The sequence below is a fragment of the Electrona antarctica genome (genome assembly GCF_951216825.1).
Source record: "Electrona antarctica genome assembly, chromosome: 11".
In the NCBI taxonomy this organism is placed as follows: Eukaryota; Metazoa; Chordata; class Actinopteri; order Myctophiformes; family Myctophidae; genus Electrona; species Electrona antarctica.
This window is the reverse complement of record NC_136792.1, coordinates 42381730-42406288: the sequence shown is the minus strand read 5'-3', so window position 1 is coordinate 42406288 and position 24559 is coordinate 42381730. Positions and strand designations below refer to the sequence as shown.

General features: G+C 42.1%; 1 protein-coding gene across 3 annotated transcripts in view; it reads left to right on the top strand.

Moving 5' to 3' along the window:
- LOC306932447 (beta-galactosidase-1-like protein 2) overlaps positions 1 to 24158 on the top strand; it is a 39542-nt gene extending 15384 nt beyond the window's left edge. For 2 of the 3 annotated variants that reach the window (XM_079514269.1, XM_079514267.1), the window contains 10 exons: positions 4992 to 5135; positions 7558 to 7638; positions 11943 to 12049; positions 15666 to 15812; positions 16694 to 16765; positions 17360 to 17438; positions 17589 to 17676; positions 18638 to 18752; positions 22144 to 22260; positions 23504 to 24156. In XM_079514269.1, coding sequence (XP_079370395.1) covers positions 4992 to 5135; positions 7558 to 7638; positions 11943 to 12049; positions 15666 to 15812; positions 16694 to 16765; positions 17360 to 17438; positions 17589 to 17676; positions 18638 to 18752; positions 22144 to 22260; positions 23504 to 23590 — 1037 coding nt within the window. In that variant the 3' untranslated portion in view covers positions 23591 to 24156. Of the gene's footprint in view, positions 1 to 4991; positions 5136 to 7557; positions 7639 to 11942; positions 12050 to 15665; positions 15813 to 16693; positions 16766 to 17359; positions 17439 to 17588; positions 17677 to 18637; positions 18753 to 22143; positions 22261 to 23503 lie in introns of all 3 variants that reach the window. The other variant, XM_079514268.1, reaches the window with a different exon arrangement.
- Positions 24159 to 24559: the final 401 nt, after the last annotated feature.

The following is a 24559-nucleotide window of genomic DNA, read 5'->3' as shown; positions in this document are numbered from 1 at the left end:
TGCCAGCAGCATAAGACTGAGGCTTAAGTACATGTATGCAGTACATTTATGTGCAGTCATTTTGGAAAATACACCTGAATATCTTAATTGAAGTATTGAAGCTGCAAGCAGCGATGGACAGGTCTTTGCACTTTTGTCCACAATGGGACGCGAGGTCGTACCCATCCTGCTGTTACCAGAGTAATCTAGTAAGAGAGTAATGACACTCCCGTTGACTCGCATTGTAACAATGGAATGCGGAAGTGCTCATTCTATCTCAATGGAATAGTTCCAGCCATAGGAGTAATGTTTGGAACTATAGCCCATAGGCACCCGCTTTGCGGCGAGATCAAAGCGTGTCACCACTCTCTTACTAGATTACTCTGGCTGTTACCACGGAGCAACATGATTCCAAACATAGGAGTAGTTTGTAAAAGTACCACCACTTTTTTGATGCTGTAATTTTTTTTGAGCGGTGCCTCCGCTCCATTACGCAGCTACTGTATGTGTCCCTATACGTGTCCCTGTGTCCGAGCACGGAAATCTGCAACTCTGAAACTCTGTCATTTCTCGACCTCTTTGGACGGGGGAAGGCTCGCTGAAACAGGGCCGGCCCACTGGGCATGTTCCTCGGGGTCTGGATGTTGTGTGTGTAGTTTTCCTTTTTTACAACTGTCTTTGGATCACGGTGGCCATATGGACTTCTAGGCAAAACACTGCGTGGGCAATAAAGAGGCTTCCATCTTTGTATGCAAGATCATTAATACCATGGATCTTATAAAGTTTCTCAGATGTTTCCTTGCATTCCAATCAAATTAATGTAACATGTTCATCTTAATGTATACTATTACGCAATAATAGCTTGTAGATCTGTTCTTTTGGGAGGCAATGCGGTATATGGAGTGCTAATTTGCATTTGCATTTTTCAAATAATAGTTCTGATCAGCGTTGGTTTTCTTCAATGTTGACATCTACCTGGTGCTTTATTGTCTTGTTGAGACTGGCAGCTTTTATAACCCAAGGCTGATCAGGCCATTGTTAAGGCTGCACTCACACATTCGAAACATGTGTTTGGTCCAAGTTCTGAGTTCTGTCTGTGTTTGATGGCCGGCCTCAATGCATTTCCAAAGGGAGTCACATGGTTTGACTAATGGGGGGGAGGGTGTCAGAACACAGCCCTCAATCACAAATGTTTGGTCAAACCATGTGACTCCCATTGGAAATGCATTGAGGCGGCCATCAAACACAGACAGAACACAGAACATGGACCAAACACGTGTTTCAAATGTGTGAGTGCAGCACTTCGCTAATCAGACCACAGACGTCATCACTTAAAGTTGATTGCTAATGTGAATAGGCACATAATGGCCTGGGTGCTGTCCATGGTGCTGAATTATCTCCCCCCTTTGAATGTAAATTTTTAGCAACAATAATTACATTTCTCAGAAATAGATTAATATTTTGTGTGATTTCTTGCTCCATGCCTGCATCATGGCATGGTGGTACACACTCAACGTTGTGCTTTTCATGTCTAAATGGTAAATGGTGCATTTATATAGCGCCTTTATCCAAGGCGCTTTACATAGATTGTGCATTACATTCACCCATTCACACACACATTCATACACTGATGGTGACGGAAACCATGCAAGGCACCAACCAGCACATCAGGAGCAATTAGGGGTTCAGTGTCTTGCTCAAGGACACTTTGACACTAACTCTGGGGGAGCCCGGGTTTGAACTGGCAACCTTGCGGTTGCCATCCAGCCACTCTACCCCTGAGCCACCACCGCCCCTCATGTCTGTGTTTACTTCGTACTCTATTGCTGCTTTGTGCAGCAATAGCTAGAAAATAACTCATGTACTTACAGAGTACAGTTCACAACATTCCAGTGAAGTCATGTATTGTTGCTGTCAGATAGAAATCTTGTATCTCCATATTTGTTGTTATATCTGTCTTCTATAAATAAATGCCCCATTTTATAGTACTTTGCCAAATGTCAGTGTCGCGCAAAAGTATCTAAAATAGCCAATCTACAAGCTTGCATTGTAAGCTTGTACATCTGCTATTTTTGAAAGATTTTGAACATTTCTGAATAATTTCCTTTAATAACACCCAAAACAGAGACACAAGGTTGAACATGCTTATGTCTGGTTTCATAAACATTAACCCATTTTGGGCGGGAACCCCTTTTGGTGTTAGCATTATGTTATGCTTTAGCTATTGAAAAATAGCAGATCTACAAGCTTGTAGATCTGCTATTTTTGAAAAATCGAAGAACCACTGTCATAGAAACATAGCTTTTTCAGAAAACTGTCAGGATGTAGAAGACATTTTTAGAATCTGATCTCAGGTCAAAATGGGTTAACCAATGTAAGTATTAACATTGTGACTAAATAATAGCTACGATGGCTCCGTGAAAAGTAACGGTTTTGGACATACAAGGCTTCCGCCCGACAAAGACGAGATACCACCGTACCACTCGTTATCTGATGGGTGCGACTATTTGCCACTGCCAAGTGCAGGATATTTCGGGCCTAGCATTGTTATATTATATAAATCACTGAACATTTCTATTTCTATTTCATGTGAAAATGAATTCCTGTCATGCAGTGTACTATTATTATTGTGAGGATTCTTAAGAAATTCAAACACATCCAGCAGAGCCTCAGGCTGCTCTTGTCACTCCCAGAAGCCATCCGGATATGTCTTACTTCGCTCTGTATTTTCTCCTCCTCGAGAATGTGCGTGCGTGCGTGCGTGCGTGCGTGCGTGCGTGCGTGCGTGCGTGCGTGCGTGCGTGCGTGCGTGTGCGCACACGTGTATGTGGTGGTGATGGGTTGGGATGGGCTGTGACATACTGACAAGAGAGATCACACCTCGAGATGTGCTGCAGGAAGCTAGGAAATGAACTCCGGAATGTACAGGCAATTTCCTGTTTACCTATAAGTACTGTACTTAAGTACAGTTTTTAGGTATTTGTATACTTTACTTGAGTAATTCCAAACTTCCAATACTTTAACTTCTACTCGACTACATCTCGGATCCAAATATTGTACGTTTACTCCACATTTATTTGAAAACTTTAGTTACTTTGTAGATTTGGATTATTATTACAAAATATACATTACCCACTTCTATACAGGTACAGACGTACCGTACATACATACACACACACACACACATTTTCAAATTCGACACACGCGTTCCACCCCCCCACAGGGAGTGCAGTGACTGGTGTCTAGTCGGTCGGACCCACGGTTGTCCAGGACCGCCAGAAAAGGTCTCTGCCTGGGCACTGGACAGGGCCCCTGCCCGGGCTCCATATATGGAGCTGGCCTATTCTGACATCACAGCACTCCATATTCGGGCATGCCTGACACAGAACTCCATATAGGAATAAAGGGACACAGAGAGACCGATACAGAAATCTCCATATATGGGCATAAAAAGGACACAGACAGATGTGTGGAACGGGTACTCTGACACGGGTACAACGGGTATTGCTGGATCTCCAACTTCCATCGTTACCGACTCAGTGCTCTACAGCCGGGTACCGGTCTAGTACCTTTAAAACGGGGAAAGCATCTGTGTGTCATTTTAGATGTAGCAACAGGGTTTTTCTTTTGAAGGGCGCAGCCCCTCCTATCTTTTGTCTCCACACGTCTCATATTTGCCATTGACAATGAAAGGAGAAATTGTCATATGTGCCTCAAATATTACGTACATTTGTGGCAACACAAACATTAAATGCCATTGACAATGAAGGGAAAATTTACGTCATACAGTATGTAGACGAGCAAATCGACTAATCAATTACATAAATTCAGTTCATGAGATGATGTATGATGATGTATAATTATAAGAGCGCCCCTCACTTCACACGGGTGTGATTTTTAAGGGGTGCTAGCCCCTTCTATAAATAACTTTTGTCCCCATACGTCTCAAGATTTGTCATTGACAATGAAAGGGGAATTCAGGTCAAATGTCCGCTAAATCTTGTCCCCACACGTCTCAATATTTGCCATTGACAATGAACGGAGAAATTAGGTCAAAATTCTGCTAAATATGACACAAATTAAACATCAAAACATTAAATGCCATTGACTTTGAAGGGAAGATTTACGTCATATATAAACGAGCAAATCAGCTAACCAATCACAGGCAACAGGCATTCTGATTGGCCAGTATGAGATAATTCATGATGATGTATGATGATAAAAGCGCCCCTCACTTCACACGGGTGTGATTTTTCCCCCTATATTCAGCTAGTGTAGTTTTCCATCCTACACAAACATTAAATTCCCATTGACAATGAATGGAGAATTTTACGTCATAGTGTCTGAGCAAATGGCATAGTGTCTATTTTATGTAATGATAATGTACGATGATAAGAGCACCCCTCACTTCACACGGGTGTGATTTCCTTTTTAAAATATATATATTTTGAATGAAAATTTGAAAATTCTCTGAAAACGTAGGTTTAGTTAGGATTTAAAAGGTCTAAATGGGATGGTTAGTGGCATGCAGAAGAATTTAAACCAGTTGATTCACCCCACTCCGAATTGTTATTCACTATACCTCATGCCCTTGATTCTGATCATTAATGTCAGCCCAATTTGAATACTTAATGATGTACCACTGCCCACCGCATGTATCCCTGACTGCTTTCTGGTCTGAGGCCATTTTCATGGAAGTAAGGTTTACTCTGTAATGAATTACCATGACCTGTAATATCATGCGAAGGAGAGGTCATGCCACATTCCAAGTGAAGAAAAATCGAGGATAATTGGCTTATTTATACAAGGTTTCCAGCTTGTTTTGGCTCATAGCAAATGCATTTTTGTTTTATTATTATTCACAGGTCTAAAATGTGGCCTGTTGGTTCTTATTTCATGCTGTGCTCAGAACTGTTATCTGATATCTCAGCAGTACCATATTATAACTACTATATCACATTGGTGGTTATACTTTTATGTTATATCCTTCTCTCTCTCTCTCTCTTTGACAGACATGGTTGCTGTGGTAACACAGATTCTGAGAATGGACATGTCAATTAACCTGTACATGTTCCACGGAGGGACAAATTTTGGCTTCATGAATGGAGCATTTGCCATTGGAACTCCAGCTCCCAAAGCAATGATTACCAGCTATGGTATGTATGCTCATTAAATCTGACCGGGGACACACAGAGAATGGTGTTGGCACTAATGCATTATGGTACTACTGACTGACAAGTATATAGGTTAGGTTATCACAAAGGGCCACTTATGCTAGACAAAACATGTCATTATTATGCAATGCCCTAATGGTTTTGTATAGGCAGTGGCACTTGTCATGTTACTAATACTATACATTGAGTGGACCCTGTTGACATCGGAAAGTCTTTTCTAAAAGAATGATTCATTAAGACTGTGGAGCATGTACTGTGCAGCATGAGCCTACACAGCAGGGATCTAAAATTAAGCATAAAATGCCCAGAAATAAATATTAAAAATAAGAAAATAAAACCTAACAATCTAATCAATCTTTAACTGGGGTGGCAATAGGGCATCATGTTGTCCTTGAGAAAGAGACTGAAACAAAAAAAAACAAATAAACATAGCCAATCTATAAGACTACATATAATGCATATCTATGTCCAAATTATTGCGTTAAGTGTTTTTAGAACAACGTAACACTGCCTCATCAAAGTTGGTATGGTGACATTGTCAGATACTCAAGTGGAGTCTTTTTTCCGTCTGACTTCGTCATTCTAATTAATGGGGGTCCAACCTAACTCCACAAGTTGGAGTTGTTTGACTGACAGTTTGAGGATCCATTGGAGTTAGGCGGTTTAGTCAGAAGAGCTTTTTTAAATGCTTTTGAGTTTCATTGGTTCAATATTTGTAAAATCCACACACAGACCTAAAGTGTGTTCAATTAGCAATTTATTAAATAAAAAATACAGACAGTGACGATATGTATTTTTGAAGGTTTTGGAAAAATATATCTCCTAAAACAAGACAAAAATAGTTACAACACAATGCACTGTGAGCTTGTAGATCTGATAAATGCTAATTGTGAAATGCCTCTAATTCTATAATGGCATGCACACAGTATGGACTCCAGGGTGAAAGTGATTAACTGTCCCCAAAGTCCATGGCTGCCTCCACTGAATGGGTGAATGCAACTCACAGTAAAAAATATGGAAAACAACTTTTACATTATTTTCTTGTTGATTTATTTTAGAGTTAAAAAATGTACTATTATGTATATGTATAAACTATAAAGGGAATATTATTGTGGCCAGTAGATGGTGCTATTGCTCCTTTATGTCGCCTGACCTTAGGCTGCTGTCGTATTTGAATACTGAGTGCAAGATAATGAATTCATTACCTAATAAAATGCATGGGAAATGTAAATGAAAGCTGGTACAATGGGTTTTATATCCCTCCTCAAGGGTGCTTAACATTGTAATGACCTCATTCCACCAAAGAGAAGGAGGGGGACCGTCCCAAGTGACCGTCGTCAGCGGGGGGCAACCAACCTCTGTCCTTCAACTGTCTTCATCATGGTTGTGTTTACTTCTCCATCAGGGGTCATCAATATGTCCGTACACAGACACATGTGTCCGTGGCAAAGACTTGTCTGTGACCATTTTTAGATAATCTGTTTACACGCCATTATAATATGGCTTATTTTGATCATACTGTAAGATCCAATTATACGGCATGTACTGAATGCCAAGTCTCCAGGTTTTCTTCATAATATGTATGACACTAATTTACTACACATTATGAGTCCACTTGTACTAGTGGTTCTCAAACACACTGGGGGTCCATTTGTACACTGGACCCCCAGTGTACACAATGTACACTCTCCCATTTGTACACTGGACCCCCAGTGTACAAAATGCACACTCTCCCATTTGTACACTGGACCCCCAGTGTACAAAATGCACACTCTCCCATTTGTACACTGGACCCCCAGTGTACAAAATGCACACTCTCCCATTTGTACACTGGACCCCCAGTGTACAAAATGCACACTCTCCCATTTGTACACTGGACCCCCAGTGTACAAAATGCACACTCTCCCATTTGTACACTGGACCCCCAGTGTACAAAATGCACACTCTCCCATTTGTACACTGGACCCCCAGTGTACACAATGTACACTCTCCCATTTGTACACTGGACCCCCAGTGTACAAAATGTACACTCTCCTATTTGTACACTCTCACAGTCCCAGACCTGTCGTGGTCATTCAGGGCTATCTCTTTGCGTTTCGGGTAATATTATTGTCCGCTCGTTTTGTATGTCTGGCAAAAATGGAATTTTGACAAAAATGTCTACCACAAGCCAACATGGCGATGACCCGTTCTCCATACTACATATGGTCTTACTGTCTTCTTGCTGACCCCCCGCTGATGCTGTGTCAAGATGCTCGACTAGGGTTGTGCAGTAAAAACATCTGTCACAGAAAGGAGACGCCCCACTGGCCGCCACCACCACCCGCCTCTCTCTCTCTCTCTCTCTCTCTCTCTCTCTCTCTCTCCCCCGTGCCTGCTGTTCTGATGGCGCATTATCTTTCAGATTACGATGCTCCATTATCCGAGGCTGGGGATTACACCACCAAGTATCATCTTCTGAGGAATTTATTCAGCCGCTTCTGCGGTGAGTGCTGTCACTGTGAGGAGCCCCATGCTCCTCTCTCTCTCTCTCCACCCCCTTCTACCTGCACAGTCAAATTATTGGTGTTAATTTAACCCTATGAAGAGTGTAAAGAAGGACCCATTGTGTTGCGTGTTTATTATTTATTTAGTCATTTATTTATTTATTTACAGCATACTGTTTTCAAACGTGTTACTATATTATTCAATCAATCAATATTCAAACAGATTCACCTTTATCCTCTCATAGTTAAAATAGCACAGAGGAGTTTACTGTGTCTTTCTGTAGGCCTATCCATAGTTGTGTGCAACTACCACACAACCTGCGCTCTCTCTCTCTCTCTCTCTCTCTCTCTCTCTCGCTCACTCTGTCTCTTCCTCTCTCTGTCTTTGTCTCTCACTTTCTATCCGCCCCTCTTCCTTTCTGGAAGCAAAGAAGAAAATGCAAAGAAATGGCAGATGTTGAACAGTAGTGGGAAAGGGCAGACTAGGCAGTTATAAAAGCAGTCCATTGTAAAATGTTTCAGTTGAGGGTCTTCTGCCAATGTTTAAAGGGATAATTCAAGGGATATTTCAGGGGATGTTTGGGGTCATTTTAACGTCTATACTCAGGCTTTTGTGAGCACCCCAGACAGTTTTTAAGTTGCATAATCTTCAATGAGTCTGCTGTTGAAGGGTAGTTCAGTTCTGTTCCTGGAATGTATGTCATTAGAAAATGTGTTTTTAAAAATACACCTCTCTCTTCCTCCTATCCTGCTTGGGCTCCTTACGTACCTATTTTGGCCAAGATGGCTGGCCACATTTTGGGGAACATTTTTGACATAAAACTAGAAAAGGTGCCCTTCTGGGCACAGGTCTCCACCAGGAGGATAGAAGTGTGTGTGATGTTTGGCAACACACACAGATGTCAGGCTACTCTTGAAATCTGAAGTAGTAATATTAGAAAATGTGTTTTACATATGTCGACCTCCTGGTGGCGCTATAAAAAGCAGATGTGAAAAATTCCAGGCAAAGGTTTTTCCTTGGCCTCTAGGGAGTGTGCATAGGCTACTAGGTTTTACACAGATCGGTACAGTTATAGGTAAAAACACTAATCGGTTAGTTATAGCGCCACCATGAGGCTGAGTTGAACATTTTCCAATGGCATGTCTTCCTCGGCCTAGTGGGAATGTGTGTGCAAAATTTCACAGAAATCACTCAATGTATTCATGATTCGCAGCATTTTGTTTGAAACGGAGCACTCCTGCGAAGCCAATCTTAGGCAATCAGGACGGAGTCTGAAAAATCTGAAAGACCTGTTTCGTTGAATGGCTTTAGAGAGACTGTACCAATTTGCATGATGTTTGGACAAACTATGTAGGTGTACTGTAAAAAAATGTGTTTTGCACAAAGCGGCCTCCTGGTGGCGCTATAACAGGCCAATGTGAAAACTTTGGGCCAGAGGTTGAGCTCTGGCATTCAGGGAGTGTGTGTGCAGAGTATGGCTGCGATCAGACGGACACACGGACGGGCACACGGACGGAGTGCAAAACATACTCTCTCCCCATGCCTTCGGCCTGGTGGAGACAATAACCAGTTTACTGGCGACGCATGTCTATGTGGGGACAAAAGAGGTGGTCCCAATGTGAAGTTTTTGGACCAAGAGTATGGTTAACGTTAGGGTTAGATCAGTTAGTAGAGTAAAAATTAACAAGGGGATATGGAATGAATATACGTCATGGCAATGTTTTACTCAACTTCTCCATAGTCTTGTTGTTGGGTGTGTAGACTGTAGAGTTCCCCAGTGCTTTGTGGCCAGGGGTGGAAGCCTAGTGTTTTGTAGGGAGGGACAGCAGAGTAACAATTTGCCCACCATTACAGCAAAAGAAGGTCATTTGAAGGCTGGCTTCGAGTGATTAATTTGTCTGCTGAACAAAACAACGACCCGAATAAGAGACATAAACTAAGAAAGAAATAGTTGGGGCGAGCACTGCTTTCAGCTCAGCAGCCGTACACACACATGACCTAATTCTCTAATCAGATCAGTTTGATTTCTTACCATTGTTTGGCTCTTGAGTTCATATGCATAGTGTGAGTCACTCCCTTCCCTGTAGGCATTGCGATATAGAGCAGTGTATTTGCATAATTCAACGTGAATTTAGATCCAGAATGTTTTTGTTCAATGATGACACATGACTCCTAAAATAGCAAATAGAAATGTTACAGTCTAGGATTTGGGACTTTAGGAGTATTTCTTGCATTTCTACAATGACACTGTCTCGTGGAATTCACCATCAATAGTATGATTGTAAGCCCTCTGATGTTCACGATTTATTTCATGCTTTTCATTCAGTAATAATAATACTAGCATATCATTTACATAGCCAAACTAATAGAAACTGCAGGTTTTCTATTCCTCTAAAGTTAGCATGCTATAATGGCCATTGTTCTCGTGTTAATGAAAATCCCCTCAAAATGTTTTAATCTTGAATTCTTGATACAAAAGCAGTGAAGTGTGTTAGCATTAAATTACAAAACTGTATCTCCATCACAATGACATTAACCTGAAGTGGAAAAACAAAAACATCACAGACATACACAATGAGGTATGTCTGTGAGGTGACCACCATTTCGGTGGTCACGTCATCACCTAAAAATGGAGTATGAATAGGCCTTTTAGTGGACAAACTGTTTTGATTGATTGATGAATGTATTAACAGAATGGAGAATTACAGTACATTTCAAGCCCAACTCAATACAAAACTGTTAACTGTGGACGACACCATAAAGCATTACACTTGTTTACAATAGGGCCCACCTATTCATCATAACAATTAGAAATATACTCTTAAACAGGAAATCATCATAGAGGAGGGAAAAAAGGGGGAAAAAAACATATACAGTGAGGGGGAAAAGGGGTGGGTGGGGGATTCAGGTTTTACGGGGGCCAGTTTCGAATTGCAGCTGTCCGTAGGTGCCCTTTGAGAGCGTTTTTTAAGGAGTCAAGGGATTCGCATGTCTTAATGACTATTGGTAGGGCGTTCCACATTTTGGTGGCATAGGAGCGAAAATAATTTAGTGGAGAATCAAGTCAACCCATTCTGGAGGCAGCTGTCAGTGTCTCTGAATGCTTGAACACTGTTGAAACGGGCCCCGAAGGCACGGGCAAAGCACTGTTAATAAACACAATTTTGTGGTTTTGAGAGATGTGTTTATGATTGCTTTTGACTGGTTTGCGGGCGCGCCCAGTCACTGGTGGTGTCAAGGTCGACATGTGAATATGAAGTGCTTTTGTATGTGCTTGCTGAGAAAATCAAGCATTTTAGTAATTTATTAACGTTAATATATTCTTTTTTAAATTGAGAAGTACAGAGTTTTCTTCCTCTCTCATTCTCTTCTATACCATGTTTCTCTGTATCAACCCATCATCTGCACATGGGGAGGTTGACAGTGACATGTTGTTTAGTCAAAGAGCTGTCTCTCTTTCTACCTCTTTCTCTCTTTCCTCACCCTTTGTCTTTAACATTCTCTCGACACATGTTCCAATGTGTACATGCATGCCGATGTTTATTGTTGTGAATGGAAGTACTTAGCATGCCATTTCTCTTTGCTAATTTATTCCATGTGTTTGATCATGAATGTTTGTGACACAGGGAGCTGCTGACATTTGGATGGGTGGATAGCTGACCAGACAGACAGACCATTAACCCATTTAGTCCAGACGTCAAAAGAAACGTTCGCTCTGAAAGAATATATATTCAAAGATTTGTGCCGCATTTCTACGATTTTTCAAAAATAGCAGACCTACAAGCTCGTAGCGCGCCACTCAGTGGTGTGCTATGAGTTTGTAGATCTGCTATTTTTATATATAAAAATACAAATATATATATTTTTATATAAGTATAACATAATGCTTAGTTAAAACACCAAAAGGGGTTCCTTCCTGTACAGAATGGATTAATGTGTCTGTCTATCAAATTATCCCACTAGATCTATATTATTATAATACCTCAGCAGCAGACTGCTCCTGTCTCTCTTTACATTGCCATGGAAGCAGAATCTTGTTAGCTAATAGAATAATTCTAAAATCAATGTGTTGTGTCAAATTATTGATTTTGCTCACAAGTAGCCATATAATAAGCAGAACAATGTACAGTCAGTGAGGCATCATTATTGGAAATAAAACAACCTTAAGGCAAAGCAGGACCTCTGTTTCATGTCGGGTCTGCTTTACACTGTCAGGGTTTATGTTACAATATTGACCGGCTGTACATTAACTCTTACGTAACTACTGGATAATAGCATCTTATTCCCTCCTTGTGTTTCTAGTTGAGCCTCTCCCTGAGCTTCCTTCTGTCCAGGAAAGGAGAGCCTACCAGCCTGTTGTCATTCTGCAACACCTGTCACTGTGGGACAGCCTGCACTTCACTGACAAGGTCAGCAACAGGCAGACAGTAACAACAGCCAGACAGTAACAACAGGCAGACAGTAACAACAGGCAGACAGTAACAACAGGCAGACAGTAACAACAGGCAGACAGTAACAACAGGCAGACAGTAACAACAGGTAGACAGTAACAACAGGTAGACAGTAACAACAGGTAGACAGTAACAACAGGTAGACAGTAACAACAGGTAGACAGTAACAACAGGCAGACAGTAACAACAGGCAGACAGTAACAACAGCCAGACAGTAACAACAGCCAGACAGTAACAACAGCCAGACAGTAACAACAGGCAGACAGTAACAACAGGCAGACAGTAACAACAGGCAGACAGTAACAACAGGCAGACAGTAACAACAGCCAGACAGTAACAACAGGCAGACAGTAACAACAGGCAGACAGTAACAACAGCCAGACAGTAACAACAGCCAGACAGTAACAACAGGCAGACAGTAACAACAGGCAGACAGTAACAACAGGCAGACAGTAACAACAGGCAGACAGTAACAACAGCCAGACAGTAACAACAGGCAGACAGTAACAACAGGCAGACAGTAACAACAGGCAGACAGTAACAACAGCCAGACAGTAACAACAGCCAGACAGTAACAACAGGCAGACAGTAACAACAGGCAGACAGTAACAACAGGCAGACAGTAACAACAGCCAGACAGTAACAACAGGCAGACAGTAACAACAGCCAGACAGTAACAACAGCCAGACAGTAACAACAGGCAGACAGTAACAACAGCCAGACAGTAACAACAGGTAGACAGTAACAACAGGTAGACAGTAACAACAGGCAGACAGTAACAACAGGTAGACAGTAACAACAGCCAGACAGTAACAACAGGTAGACAGTAACAACAGCCAGACAGTAACAACAGGTAGACAGTAACAACAGGCAGACAGTAACAACAGGCAGACAGTAACAACAGGCAGACAGTAACAACAGGCAGACAGTAACAACAGGCAGACAGACAGTAACAACAGGCAGACAGTAACAACAGCCAGACAGTAACAACAGGTAGACAGTAACAACAGCCAGACAGTAACAACAGGCAGACAGACAGTAACAACAGCCAGACAGTAACAACAGCCAGACAGACAGTAACAACAGGCAGACAGTAACAACAGCCAGACAGTAACAACAGGTAGACAGTAACAACAGCCAGACAGTAACAACAGGTAGACAGTAACAACAGCCAGACAGTAACAACAGGTAGACAGTAACAACAGGCAGACAGTAACAACAGGCAGACAGTAACAACAGGCAGACAGTAACAACAGGCAGACAGTAACAACAGGCAGACAGTAACAACAGGCAGACAGTAACAACAGCCAGACAGACAGTAACAACAGGCAGACAGACAGTAACAACAGGCAGACAGTAACAACAGGCAGACAGTAACAACAGGCAGACAGTAACAACAGGCAGACAGTAACAACAGGCAGACAGTAACAACAGCCAGACAGTAACAACAGCCAGACAGTAACAACAGCCAGACAGTAACAACAGTAGTCTACTGAATATATTCACATGGCTGCCTTTTTTGCTTTTACATCATACTATGGGAGGGTGGGGGTGCAAAATAGCTGTTGTGTGAATATGGTCAATTAATATGCAGTATTATGCACATCCTAAATATAACTTTACCTCAGTTGATGGATCTTCATTTAGCCTCCCTCATCAGCAGCAACAATTGGGTGGGGGTACCCTTGAGCACCACATTTATATGGTGGGCATTTTGTTTTCACTTCATTCTTGTACCATGGGAAGGACATAAAAGGCATGATGAAAAAATGTGTGAACAGACATGAGATGAGGAAAAATATTATGCTTGTTTAGTTAAAAATAAAAAATTGAAAGATGCATGCATGCATGCATGCATGCATGCATGCATGCATGCATCCTTGTGTGATTGATATCTTGTCCACTGGCCTAGCTCAGATATCCACGTTTACATTCAAGACAGATGTACTGTAGCATGTCAGTCAGTAGCTTGCAACATAAAGTATTCACTCACCATTGCAATAATTTGCTTCCCTTCACAACGATTACTTACCCCCGACCAGGCATTGATTGTTCAGTGGCTACAGAGCGACTGTGAGCATATCTTAGTTTTCTATTCTGTATGTGTGTACAGAATGGCAGAATGGGTGTCTAATTGTAGGAATTGTTTATTGTTCAGAAGAGTGTATAATGTACATCTCAAGGGCATTCAGACAGAATGTTTTGCCCTAATAGGAATAAACTCTCAAGATGCTCTCCAAGATCGCTTTGTTTGAATATCCACTCCAGCCAGATGTATACTTTGTTGTGCATAGAGGTACCCTACTGGCAGTGGCAGGTGAGCCAGTAGGGTACAGCAGTGGCAAACAGTGGGAGGTCTACTCGGGAATGATGCAAGTTGGAAACTTGAACCTGGAAGTGTATGCACCCGGTTATGTGTACGTGTTGTCAGAGTACCCGTTCTCACTGTCATTTTTGTTTGTTTTTCCATCCCTGTAGTGTAAGGTGTCACTATTTCAAATGCAGTTCTGAAATTGCAAACATAGCATATTTCTATCTCTCACTAATATTAAATAAAATTATTAAATTAAATACTTCAACCCATGTGGCAGAAAATAAAGTTAACACTGGGAAGGGACAATTCTGGAAGTATTTACATGCAGTACATTTGATATGGTCCATGTTGACATGCCTTTTAACCCATTTAGGCCTTTGGACCTTTACATTCTTAGACATTTTTGAATGACTTATTTCAGAAAACCTACAGTATGTCAGAAATTAGAAGGCATTTCAGGAATTGGCCTTAGTTCTAAACGAATGCATGCCAAGAACATGGAATTCCGTTTTATTCTCCACCCCCCGCCTGTGGCAGAACGTAAAAATCTGTCTTTCTTTAATGTCATTTAATCCAGTAATTAAAAAAAAATATAGGCTATATATATTCTTTTTCTCACATGTTAGACTACACCACGTGGTTAGTCAGGGAGCCTTTCTTCTTCTTTAGGTTTTCACGCAATTTTCTGGCACTGGCGCCACATTTCCCCTGGTGCTTTGTAGACTGGTGCTCTGTAGACTGGTGCTCTGTAGACTGGTGCTCTGTAGACTGGTGCTTTGTAGACTGGTGCTTTGTAGACTGGTGCTTTGTAGACTGGTGCTTTGTAGACTGGTGCTTTGTAGACTGGTGCTTTGTAGACTGGTGCTTTGTAGACTGGTGCTCTGTAGACTGGTGCTTTGCAGACTAGTGCTTTGTAGACTGGTGCTTTGTAGACTGGTGCTTTGTAGACTGGTGCTTTGCAGACTAGTGCTTTGTAGACTGGTGCTTTGTAGACTGGTGCTCTGTAGACTGGTGCTTTGTAGACTGGTGCTTTGTAGACTGGTGCTCTGTAGACTGGTGCTTTGTAGACCGGTGCTTTGTAGACTGGTGCTTTGTAGACTGGTGCTTTGTAGACTGGTGCTTTGTAGACTGGTGCTTTGTAGACTGGTGCTTTGTAGAAATTACACATATTTTCAAACATCGGATGATCACAGTTGTCAGAATGTCTACAATCATATTTGACTGTATGAGTGCTGTTAATACTGTCTTTGTTTGTGGTAGCCTTTTAAGTCAGAGAGGCCCGTGAACATGGAGAATCTTCCTGTCAACAATAACAACGGTCAGTCATATGGCTACACCCTGTATGAGACCACCATCACCAGTGGAGGAATCCTCAACTCCAGGAACCACATCAGAGACAGAGCTTTGGTAAAGACAAAATGATGTTATAATAACATCATAATAATATCTGGCTAGGTGGTCATTGTCGGGAGATAATTCAGTTTAGGTTAAACTCCCTGAAGGTGAATTATATCCCGACAATGACCACCTAGCCAGATATTATCCCACTTATTACATGGCTACCTAACATAAATTAATACATTGACCCAAAACACAACAAAAAAAAGTATTCCATAAGTTCGCGCTGGCTGCGTCTGCCCTGCGGGCCGCAGCACTGTTGGAAACGAGGAAGTGAGTTGATCAAATAGAATCCATTTTCGGGTCCTGCTTCGTCTATTTCTTGCTCAAATGTTTTCAAAAACATTTTTGAGAGCAATGTTTAGCTGTAAATGACATTGTGTGTCACTAGTGTGTGTGTGTTTACATGGCTGTCATGTTGGAAACGGCAGTAAATCAAGCGGGGCGCAGCCGCACAGCTGGTGCTCAGAGGGTTTGATTAGGTCATTATCATCACATAACTCACTGCTGAATTAAGCGTTTGACCAATCAGAATCAAGCATTCAACCAAGCCATGTAATAACAATAAATAACACTGACAATCATGAATGTCTGGAGGAAGCAATAGAACTAGAAAGACATACGCTTTTTGTTTATATAAATGTCTGATTTTGATCCAACTTCATTCATTCTTTAATCCCCAAACAAGCCTAAAATGTTCTTAACCTAAGTACACGATTTAAGCTACACAAAGTTCAATTAACGTACTGTGTTCTAATGTTTATTTTTTTTGTGCGATCAGTGCACAGTGCGCACACACAGAATTATAGCAGATCTAGCGTTGGAAAAAAAAGCCGGCTCGCGCATCACTACCGTCTACCATAACAGAATTGCTCTATTGTGTACTGTAGGTGTTTCTGGACAGACATTTTGTTGGTGTCCTGGATTATAAGACAACAGAGCTTCCACTCCATGATGGGAAGGTATAGTGTGTGTGTGTGTGTGTGTGTGTGTGTGTGTGTGTGTGTGTGTGTGTGTGTGTGTGTGTGTGTGTGTGTGTGTGTGTGTGTGTGTGTGTGTGTGTGTGTGTGTGTGTGTGTGTGTGTGTGTGTGTGTGTGTGTGTGTGTGTGTGTACACTGTGCGTGTGTGCGTGCGTGCATTCTGATATAGTGTGTATTTATTTGAATGTGTTACTCCGTGCTCATGTGCCCTTTGTGTATTTACCTTTGGGCCTTGTCTGTATAGTAGGTCGGTTGATGAGTTGGCCTTGGATTAAAGTGGATCAAATGGATACAAGCTTTTAATATTTAACGCCATACTGGCACTGCATGTGAAACACACTGGGGAAGCTGACGAATACATTTGGTGGCGAGATACTAATCTAACACCAACAGACAAATGTTTATTCTAACAAAGCAAATACCAGTAGCCAAGTTCACACCAGAGCTTAGTATAGGGGCATAGAGTCATTTCAGGAGAAAGAAATGTGTAAATATGTATTTTCTGTTTTCCCTGTGCTTTCGATGGAGGAGTACTCCATACATAAAAACAACCAAAATGTTTTTGTTCTTTGAAGGGAGAAAGAACTTTGAGATTGCTGGTGGAGAACTGTGGAAGGGTAAATTATGGGAAGCTCCTTGATGAACAGCGCAAAGGTACACTACATCGATCTTCAAATCGCTGTTTTTGTAGATGTGATTATAACAGATATTTTTCATTTCCCCATGATTTACCACAAAATAAATTAATGAACGGTTTATAAAGATCTCTGAGAGAAATAATGGTGGATTTTCCTTGCCCTCCAGGTCTCGTTGGAGATATTGAGTTAAACCACCGGCCACTCAGAAACTTCATGATTCGCAGTGTGGATATGAAGCCAAGCTTTGTAAACAGGTTTGCATATAATCACATACTTTCCACTTAACCTCATGTTTTTGTTTTGTTTTTCATTTTCTATCATACACATATCTGTGTCTGATTTAGAACTGTCGATTATAGCCTGATTAAAGGTTAATATCACCCCCCAAATTACTTTTTTTCCCCTGTTACTCACCCCATGGAGACCTGAATTCATTGATATTTGTCACATTCCTAAGCCGATAATTTGATGACCAGCAGTGTGTCCCTATGGAGACACAAAGGAAACTCTTTGTGTCTCCATAAGGAACCATAGCTGGTTAATTGGTGAATTTTTACAATTCTGAATTTTGAACCTTGTCATGGAGGTTTTCAGTTTCCCCATCCAATATAAAATTGTATAATTTGACTAATATGCCATTATTATAATGTCCAGAAGCAGCGAATGAATATATAATGCAAAACACATAAACCATCTGGTGGTTTTGTTGAAAGAGTTGGGTAACACCATTTCTTATAGGGATAAGAAAGAAAATATAATCATGTATCTGTTACGATACTGTGCTTGCTGCTATTTTAACTTCCTCATACCATTGCCCTTTCGTCTATGTACAGTACATAACGATATATCTTGACCATCTGACGTGTTTTCCTTGTTCTTTCTTCCTATCTTGTCGCAAGTTTGTGTGTTGTGAGCTTGTAGATCTGCTATTTTTGCCGAATGTTCCCCCCTAGAATACCGACGTATGCTGGGGTTCAAGTTGTTAACCCCCATAGCAAATATTTGCAGTCTACAGTACAAGCTAACGATGTGGTTGTTATCCTGTACAAAGATCTGCTATTATGGCCAAATGTTCAGCTATTTTCACAGAATATTCTAGTACGAGTCTTACGACATGCCCAAAATAGTGACAGTAGTTGTGGTTGTATTGTGACATTGAGGACATTTGTAATATGGATAAAGTGATAATAATGATAATGGCCTATTATGTTTCAGACTTCAGAGTTCTGGCCATTGGAGGTCTATCCGCCATCAGCCCTCCTTCCCAGGGTTCTTTCAGGCCAAGCTGTATGTAGACGGACCACCCAGAGACACCTTCATTAAACTGCCTGTGAGTAGGACAGCCAATCAGCTTCTAGCTGTATGTAGATGGGCCACCCAGAGACACCTTCATTAAACTGCCTGTAAGTAGGACAGCCAATCAGCTACACCCAGAGACACCTTCATTAAACTGCCTGTGAGTAGGACAGCCAATCAGCTTCTAGCTGTATGTAGATGGGCCACCCAGAGACACCTTCATTAAACTGCCTGTAAGTAGGACAGCCAATCAGCTACACCCAGAGACACCTTCATTAAACTGCCTGTAAGTAGGACAGCCAATCAGCTACACCCAGAGACACCTTCATTAAACTGCCTGTGAGTAGGACAGCCAATCAGCTACACCCAGAGACACCTTCATTAAACTGCCTGTGAGTAGGACAGCCAATCAGCTTCACCCAGAGACACCTTCATTAAACTGCCTGTGAGTAGGACAGCCAATCAGCTACACCCAGAGACACCTTCATTAAACTGCCTGTGAGTAGGACAGCCAATCAGCTACACCCAGAGACACCTTCATTAAACTGCCTGTGAGGCTTCGTACACACCTACACAACAAATGTTCGGTCCGTGTTTGATGTCTGATTATAATAATAAAATAATAATACAACTTTATTTATATAGCACTTTTTTAAACAAAGTTACAAAGTGCTTTGAACAGTCAGACAACAATAACAGAATACATCACAGGTGATTGCTGTTTGATTGCTGCTCCAATTCATTTTCATTGGGAGTCACATGGTTTGACCAAACAGTTTTGTTTGATGAGGGGGGAGCAATCAGCAATCAAACACAAAAAAACGACCAAACATTGCTTGATTGGTGTTTGGTACGTGTGAATGAGGCCTGAGTAGGACAGCCAATCAGCTACACCCAGAGACACCTTCATTATACTGCCTGTGAGTAGGACAGCCAATCAGCTACACCCAGAGACACCTTCGTTAAACTGCCTGTGAGAAGGACAGCCAATCAGCTTCTAGCTGTATGTAGATTGTCCACCCAGAGACGCGTGATTTGGAATCCCACTGCCGTTCCAGGATCCAGGACCCGCCTTAGCATGTGTCTGATTGGCTCTCGGGCAAGCATAGTTTTACTGAGGTTTCTGGTTAGGGTTTAGGTTTAGGTTTCTGGCGAGAACTGTCAATCACAGCGACTACTGGCCAATCACAGCAGGGTTTCCTGGAGCTGCGGTGGGATTACAAAACACGCCCCAGAGACACCTTCATACAACTGCCTGTGAGTAGGACAGCCAATTAGCCTCTGGCTGTATCAGTCCTCATCCTATAATTGACGAATCCACAGAGGGTACAGGCACACTGTCGCGTCAACAAACGCCTAGAGCAGTTGTCTCCTCCGGGTTTTTAAATAGCTGGTGGATGGAAATGACGCTACTGCTTAATGGAAATGGAAACAAGGCCACAAGGACGTTTTTTGGTGCTATCCCTTTAGAACTGAGGGCAGTATTATGCGTGTCTTAAGTACCAGGTCTTATTACTTAACTTAAGACCTGGAGGCGTGATCAATGCCATTTGGCTATTCTGAGTGGCCAAACAGCATTGACCACGCCTCCAGGTCTTAAGTTAGGTCATAAGACCTGGTACTTAAGACACGCATAATACTGCCCTCTGAGTGTTTGACTACTCTGTTGATGTTTTTACATTCATGTTCAATAAACTAATCAATCAATCAAGTGTGCGGCTTCAACTTGTATCGTCGGCCAAAAAACGGAACCGCTTTGCCGACGCTTCAAGTTGAAGCCGCGCACTAGCGTCATTTCCATCCACCAGCTGTTTAAAAACCAGGAAGAGACGCCTGCTCTAGGCGTCTTCTTGCCGCCTCTTGACTCGACAGTGTGCCTGTACCCAGAAGGGTGCCCTGGGCGCGGCCATTACTGAGGCGTAGCGTTAATTAATTAGCTACACCTGGCCTACAGGACACTAATCCATGGAGCAGTGCCAGGTGCAGCTAATCAGTTAATGGTACATCTCAGTAATGGCCAGTAATGGCCCAGGGCACCTCTCTGTGGATTAGTTTATATACATTTAGGTCCATCGGTGACGTCTCCCAGCGATTCTCAACATGTTGGGCCGTGAGGGTATTGCAAGTAATTGGCAAAGACTAACATTTGAATGATAGTATAACAGCGTTTATATTATAATTATATTATAATATTATAATTTCAAATATATGTAAATACATGAAATATGCATGACCTGGATAGACATGCATTTTGATTTGCATAGACCAGTGATTTTCAACCTATTTCCTATGTCATCCCATACCGGGGAAACTCCACCCTGCAGGTTACAAAATCGTAAATTTAGGGTAAAAAAAAAGAAGTGAACAAATATATATAATGAAAAGAAGAGAGTCCGCACACAGGATTGCTCCATGGTGCTCTTTTATTGAAACACCATAGTTAAGACACGACGTTTCGACCGCAGGCGGCCTTCATCACCTGATGAAGGCCGCCCGCCTGCAATAATAACATTATTATTGCTCTTATTGGATTAGGCTGTTTGCATGCATAGCAAAACCATGTTTCCTGTTTTTACACGCTGTAATTATTGATTGAATACCTTGCGTGCCCCCCATGAGTCCCATCATTTATTAATTGTGTCCCTCCCATGGTTCCCTTGTAAAAAATAAATAAATAATAATGACCCAAGTTATGTTGGTATTATAAATTAAATTCACTCCAATGGACGTCTGTCTGTCTGTCTGTCTGTCTGTCTGTCTGTCTGTCTTTCTTTCTTTCTTTCTTTCTTTCTTTCTTTCTTGGCTGTATGTAATTATAAGCAGGCTAATAAGGGTGGCAAAATAAAAATTTCCGACAAAGAAGCAATAAAATCGACAATGCTTGAGTCCAGTAGCTGCAGTGACAGTGTTATATTTGAGTCATATTGCTGCTACAGCAGCTACAGCTACTGTAGCACACACAGTTAGAATGATAGATAATAAACTGGACGTGAATATTTTAATTAATTGTCTTAAACAAAGGCCATAGTGGCGCCATAGTCATCAGGGTTAATCCTGCTAATGAACTAGCACATCAAATGATGTGGAATTTCAGGCAGGTGTTTTCAAGATAGAGCCCCAACGACAGTGCGGGCTAAAAATAACGCAGAAAGGCCATTTTACTAGATACCTAACGTGGTTTATATGGGAAGTCTGTACTTTTGAGATGGATCGATTGTGTCTTTGATGAACCAAATCGCTTTGCTGTTTGTATGAGTTACAATCTTCACTGGTTCTGCACACAAATTGAATTTCATTTTCAAAAATACAAGGCTAAGCTCACAACGTGTGTTGGGTTTGCTGACTCAAAATGTTCAGTCACTGGCTATGTTTACATGCACACAATATAATAACATTATTATTGCTCTTATTGGTTCTACGCACAGGGCTGGAGCAAAGGGGTGGTTTTTGTCAACGGGCAGAATCTAGGACGCTACTGGTCCATTGGCCCCCAGCAAACCCTGTACCTTCCCGCTCCCTGGCTTCAGAAAGGAACTAACAAGGTACGTGTTGCCTATACCGCATCTTGCAATGGATCTGGTCTACAAGATTCGCTACACCAGGGATACTCAAATAGCTCAACCTGTGGGCCACGTTACAAAAATGGCAAGGGGATGCACACGCAGATCCGACACACCAACGGACCGACATGCGGAAACAACGGTCGGACATGCGGTCGGACATGCGATCGAACATGCGCTGCTCCCGTGCTTGCGCTTAGGGTTAGGTTAGGGTTTGAGGTAGGTTGTCGGTCTAATGACAGTCGGACCAATAGTATGTCTAAACTAAAGCCTATACCCATCTTGCAATGGGTCTGGTCTACAAGATTCGCTGCTACACCACCAAGATACCCATGTACCTGTCTAAATACTTCCTTAGTTTTAATTAAATCCACACGCACAACACCAGAGGGAGTTCAACAAACAAGGTATTGAATTCATTTCGCTCCTATGCCACTAAAATGTGGAACGGCCCTACCAACAGCCATTAAGACATGTGAATCCCTTGACTCCTTCAAAACCGCTCTCGAAAAGCACCTACGGACGGTTGCAATTCGAAACTGGCCCCCGTAAAAAAAAAGTCTGAAGTCCCCATACTGAAGTGTATATGTGTACGTCTCTAAAATGCTGGACCCTGTTGTAAACAAGTGTGAGTGCTTCATCATGGTGTGTCCAGAGTAACAGTTTTTGTATTGACCTGTGCTTATGTTTGAAATGTACCCATTCTACATACTGTGAAATAAAATGTCCAATCAAACCGTGACCACGACATACACAATGTGTCCCTGTTCCCAGTTGGTATGGAACCCCTGACACTGGCACTGTGCTTGAAGCCTTGAGCTACAAGCTACACCAGTACACACACAGCCACAACATTGACATTCACATCACACCTCCTGCTTTCTAGTCAACAGTTTGCATAACTACGGGTGATGATCAACCCCCTGTGGCTTTGATGATATAAACTATACGAGGCTTTGTGGAAAAATGCTTTATCTCTCTCTCTCACCCGTCCTCTTAATTCATCCATCATCACTCTGTTTCTCTCCCCTCTCTCTCTCTCTCTCTCTCTCTCTCTCTCTCTCTCTCTCTCTCTCTCTCTCTCTCTCTCTCTCTCTCTCTCTCTCTCACACATTATGTTTATGCACATGTACTACCCATCAACCACCTACAGGTATACACACTCTGCTTCGCTGACAGGCTGATTCACTGCTCAAGCTTGCCTCTCTTATACTCTCCATCACAGCTCATGGTGTTTGAAGAGCAGGAAGCAGACGGCGAAATCCAGTTCGCCAGCAGCCCCGACTACGGCATGACCGTCGACGTCCAGTGAGGACATAGAGGTGAGACAGAGGAGGAGGGACAGGGGGACGGGACGGGTCTAAGGGAGGACGGTGGTACTGATTGCAGGGGAGGACAAAGCCTGAGGGCGGTGGGCTGTGAGCTTCATCCCTCCCTCCCTCTCGCGTCCTGATGTCTACCGGGAACACACATGGCGCTCAGCACTGATGCACTTCACTGCACATGACATTTCACTTCCTGGTGGGAAACGCCGCTGCGGTGATGATCGGATTAATCTCGCTGCTTACAGCTCTTTTCCCCCCCCCCACCACCAACCAGGCAGTCCTGACATTACAATACATGACTCTTGGTGAAGACATCTTATTCATTTTAGTTGTGGTACTTTCTTTTCTAATAATTGTTTTAATATAATAGAATATCAATAATTTATGTCAATAAATGACCCACACTCATATAACCCACAATAATATAATAAATGATATTGTCATTGTTTCCGTTTTAAATTATCTTTCCGTGCTTGTATTATTAATAGAAAAACATGTTGATTTAAAGCTGGTTTGACAGCTTAGACGTTGGCCAACATTGGCTTTTCTGATTAACATCAATGAGCCCCCTGCCAAGAAGCCAAGATCACGGGTGGCATCTTTAATCTGTTCCTTGTAGCTCACTGCCTTCCTATTGGATGTTGTAGATACTGTCATTCTGCCTGGCCAGCATTATTATTTTTCCTTTCAGTAGTACAGTATGAACAGGATTGGAACATGTGAAAACTACACTGTATACAACATAACATGTTGTATACACATGTATAGTTTGTATACACACTGCATGGTAGCCTTTGATCATCAGACTAAAAGCCTTTTCAGACAGGGAGCGACTGACACACCTAGTAATTAATTTTCACTGAGAGGCGTGCATTTATTTTGGACACGCAGAGAAGTTGAGGGGCGATTACGCAAGCGTATTTTCACGGCCGTGCTCGTTTCGTGCACACGCCCAC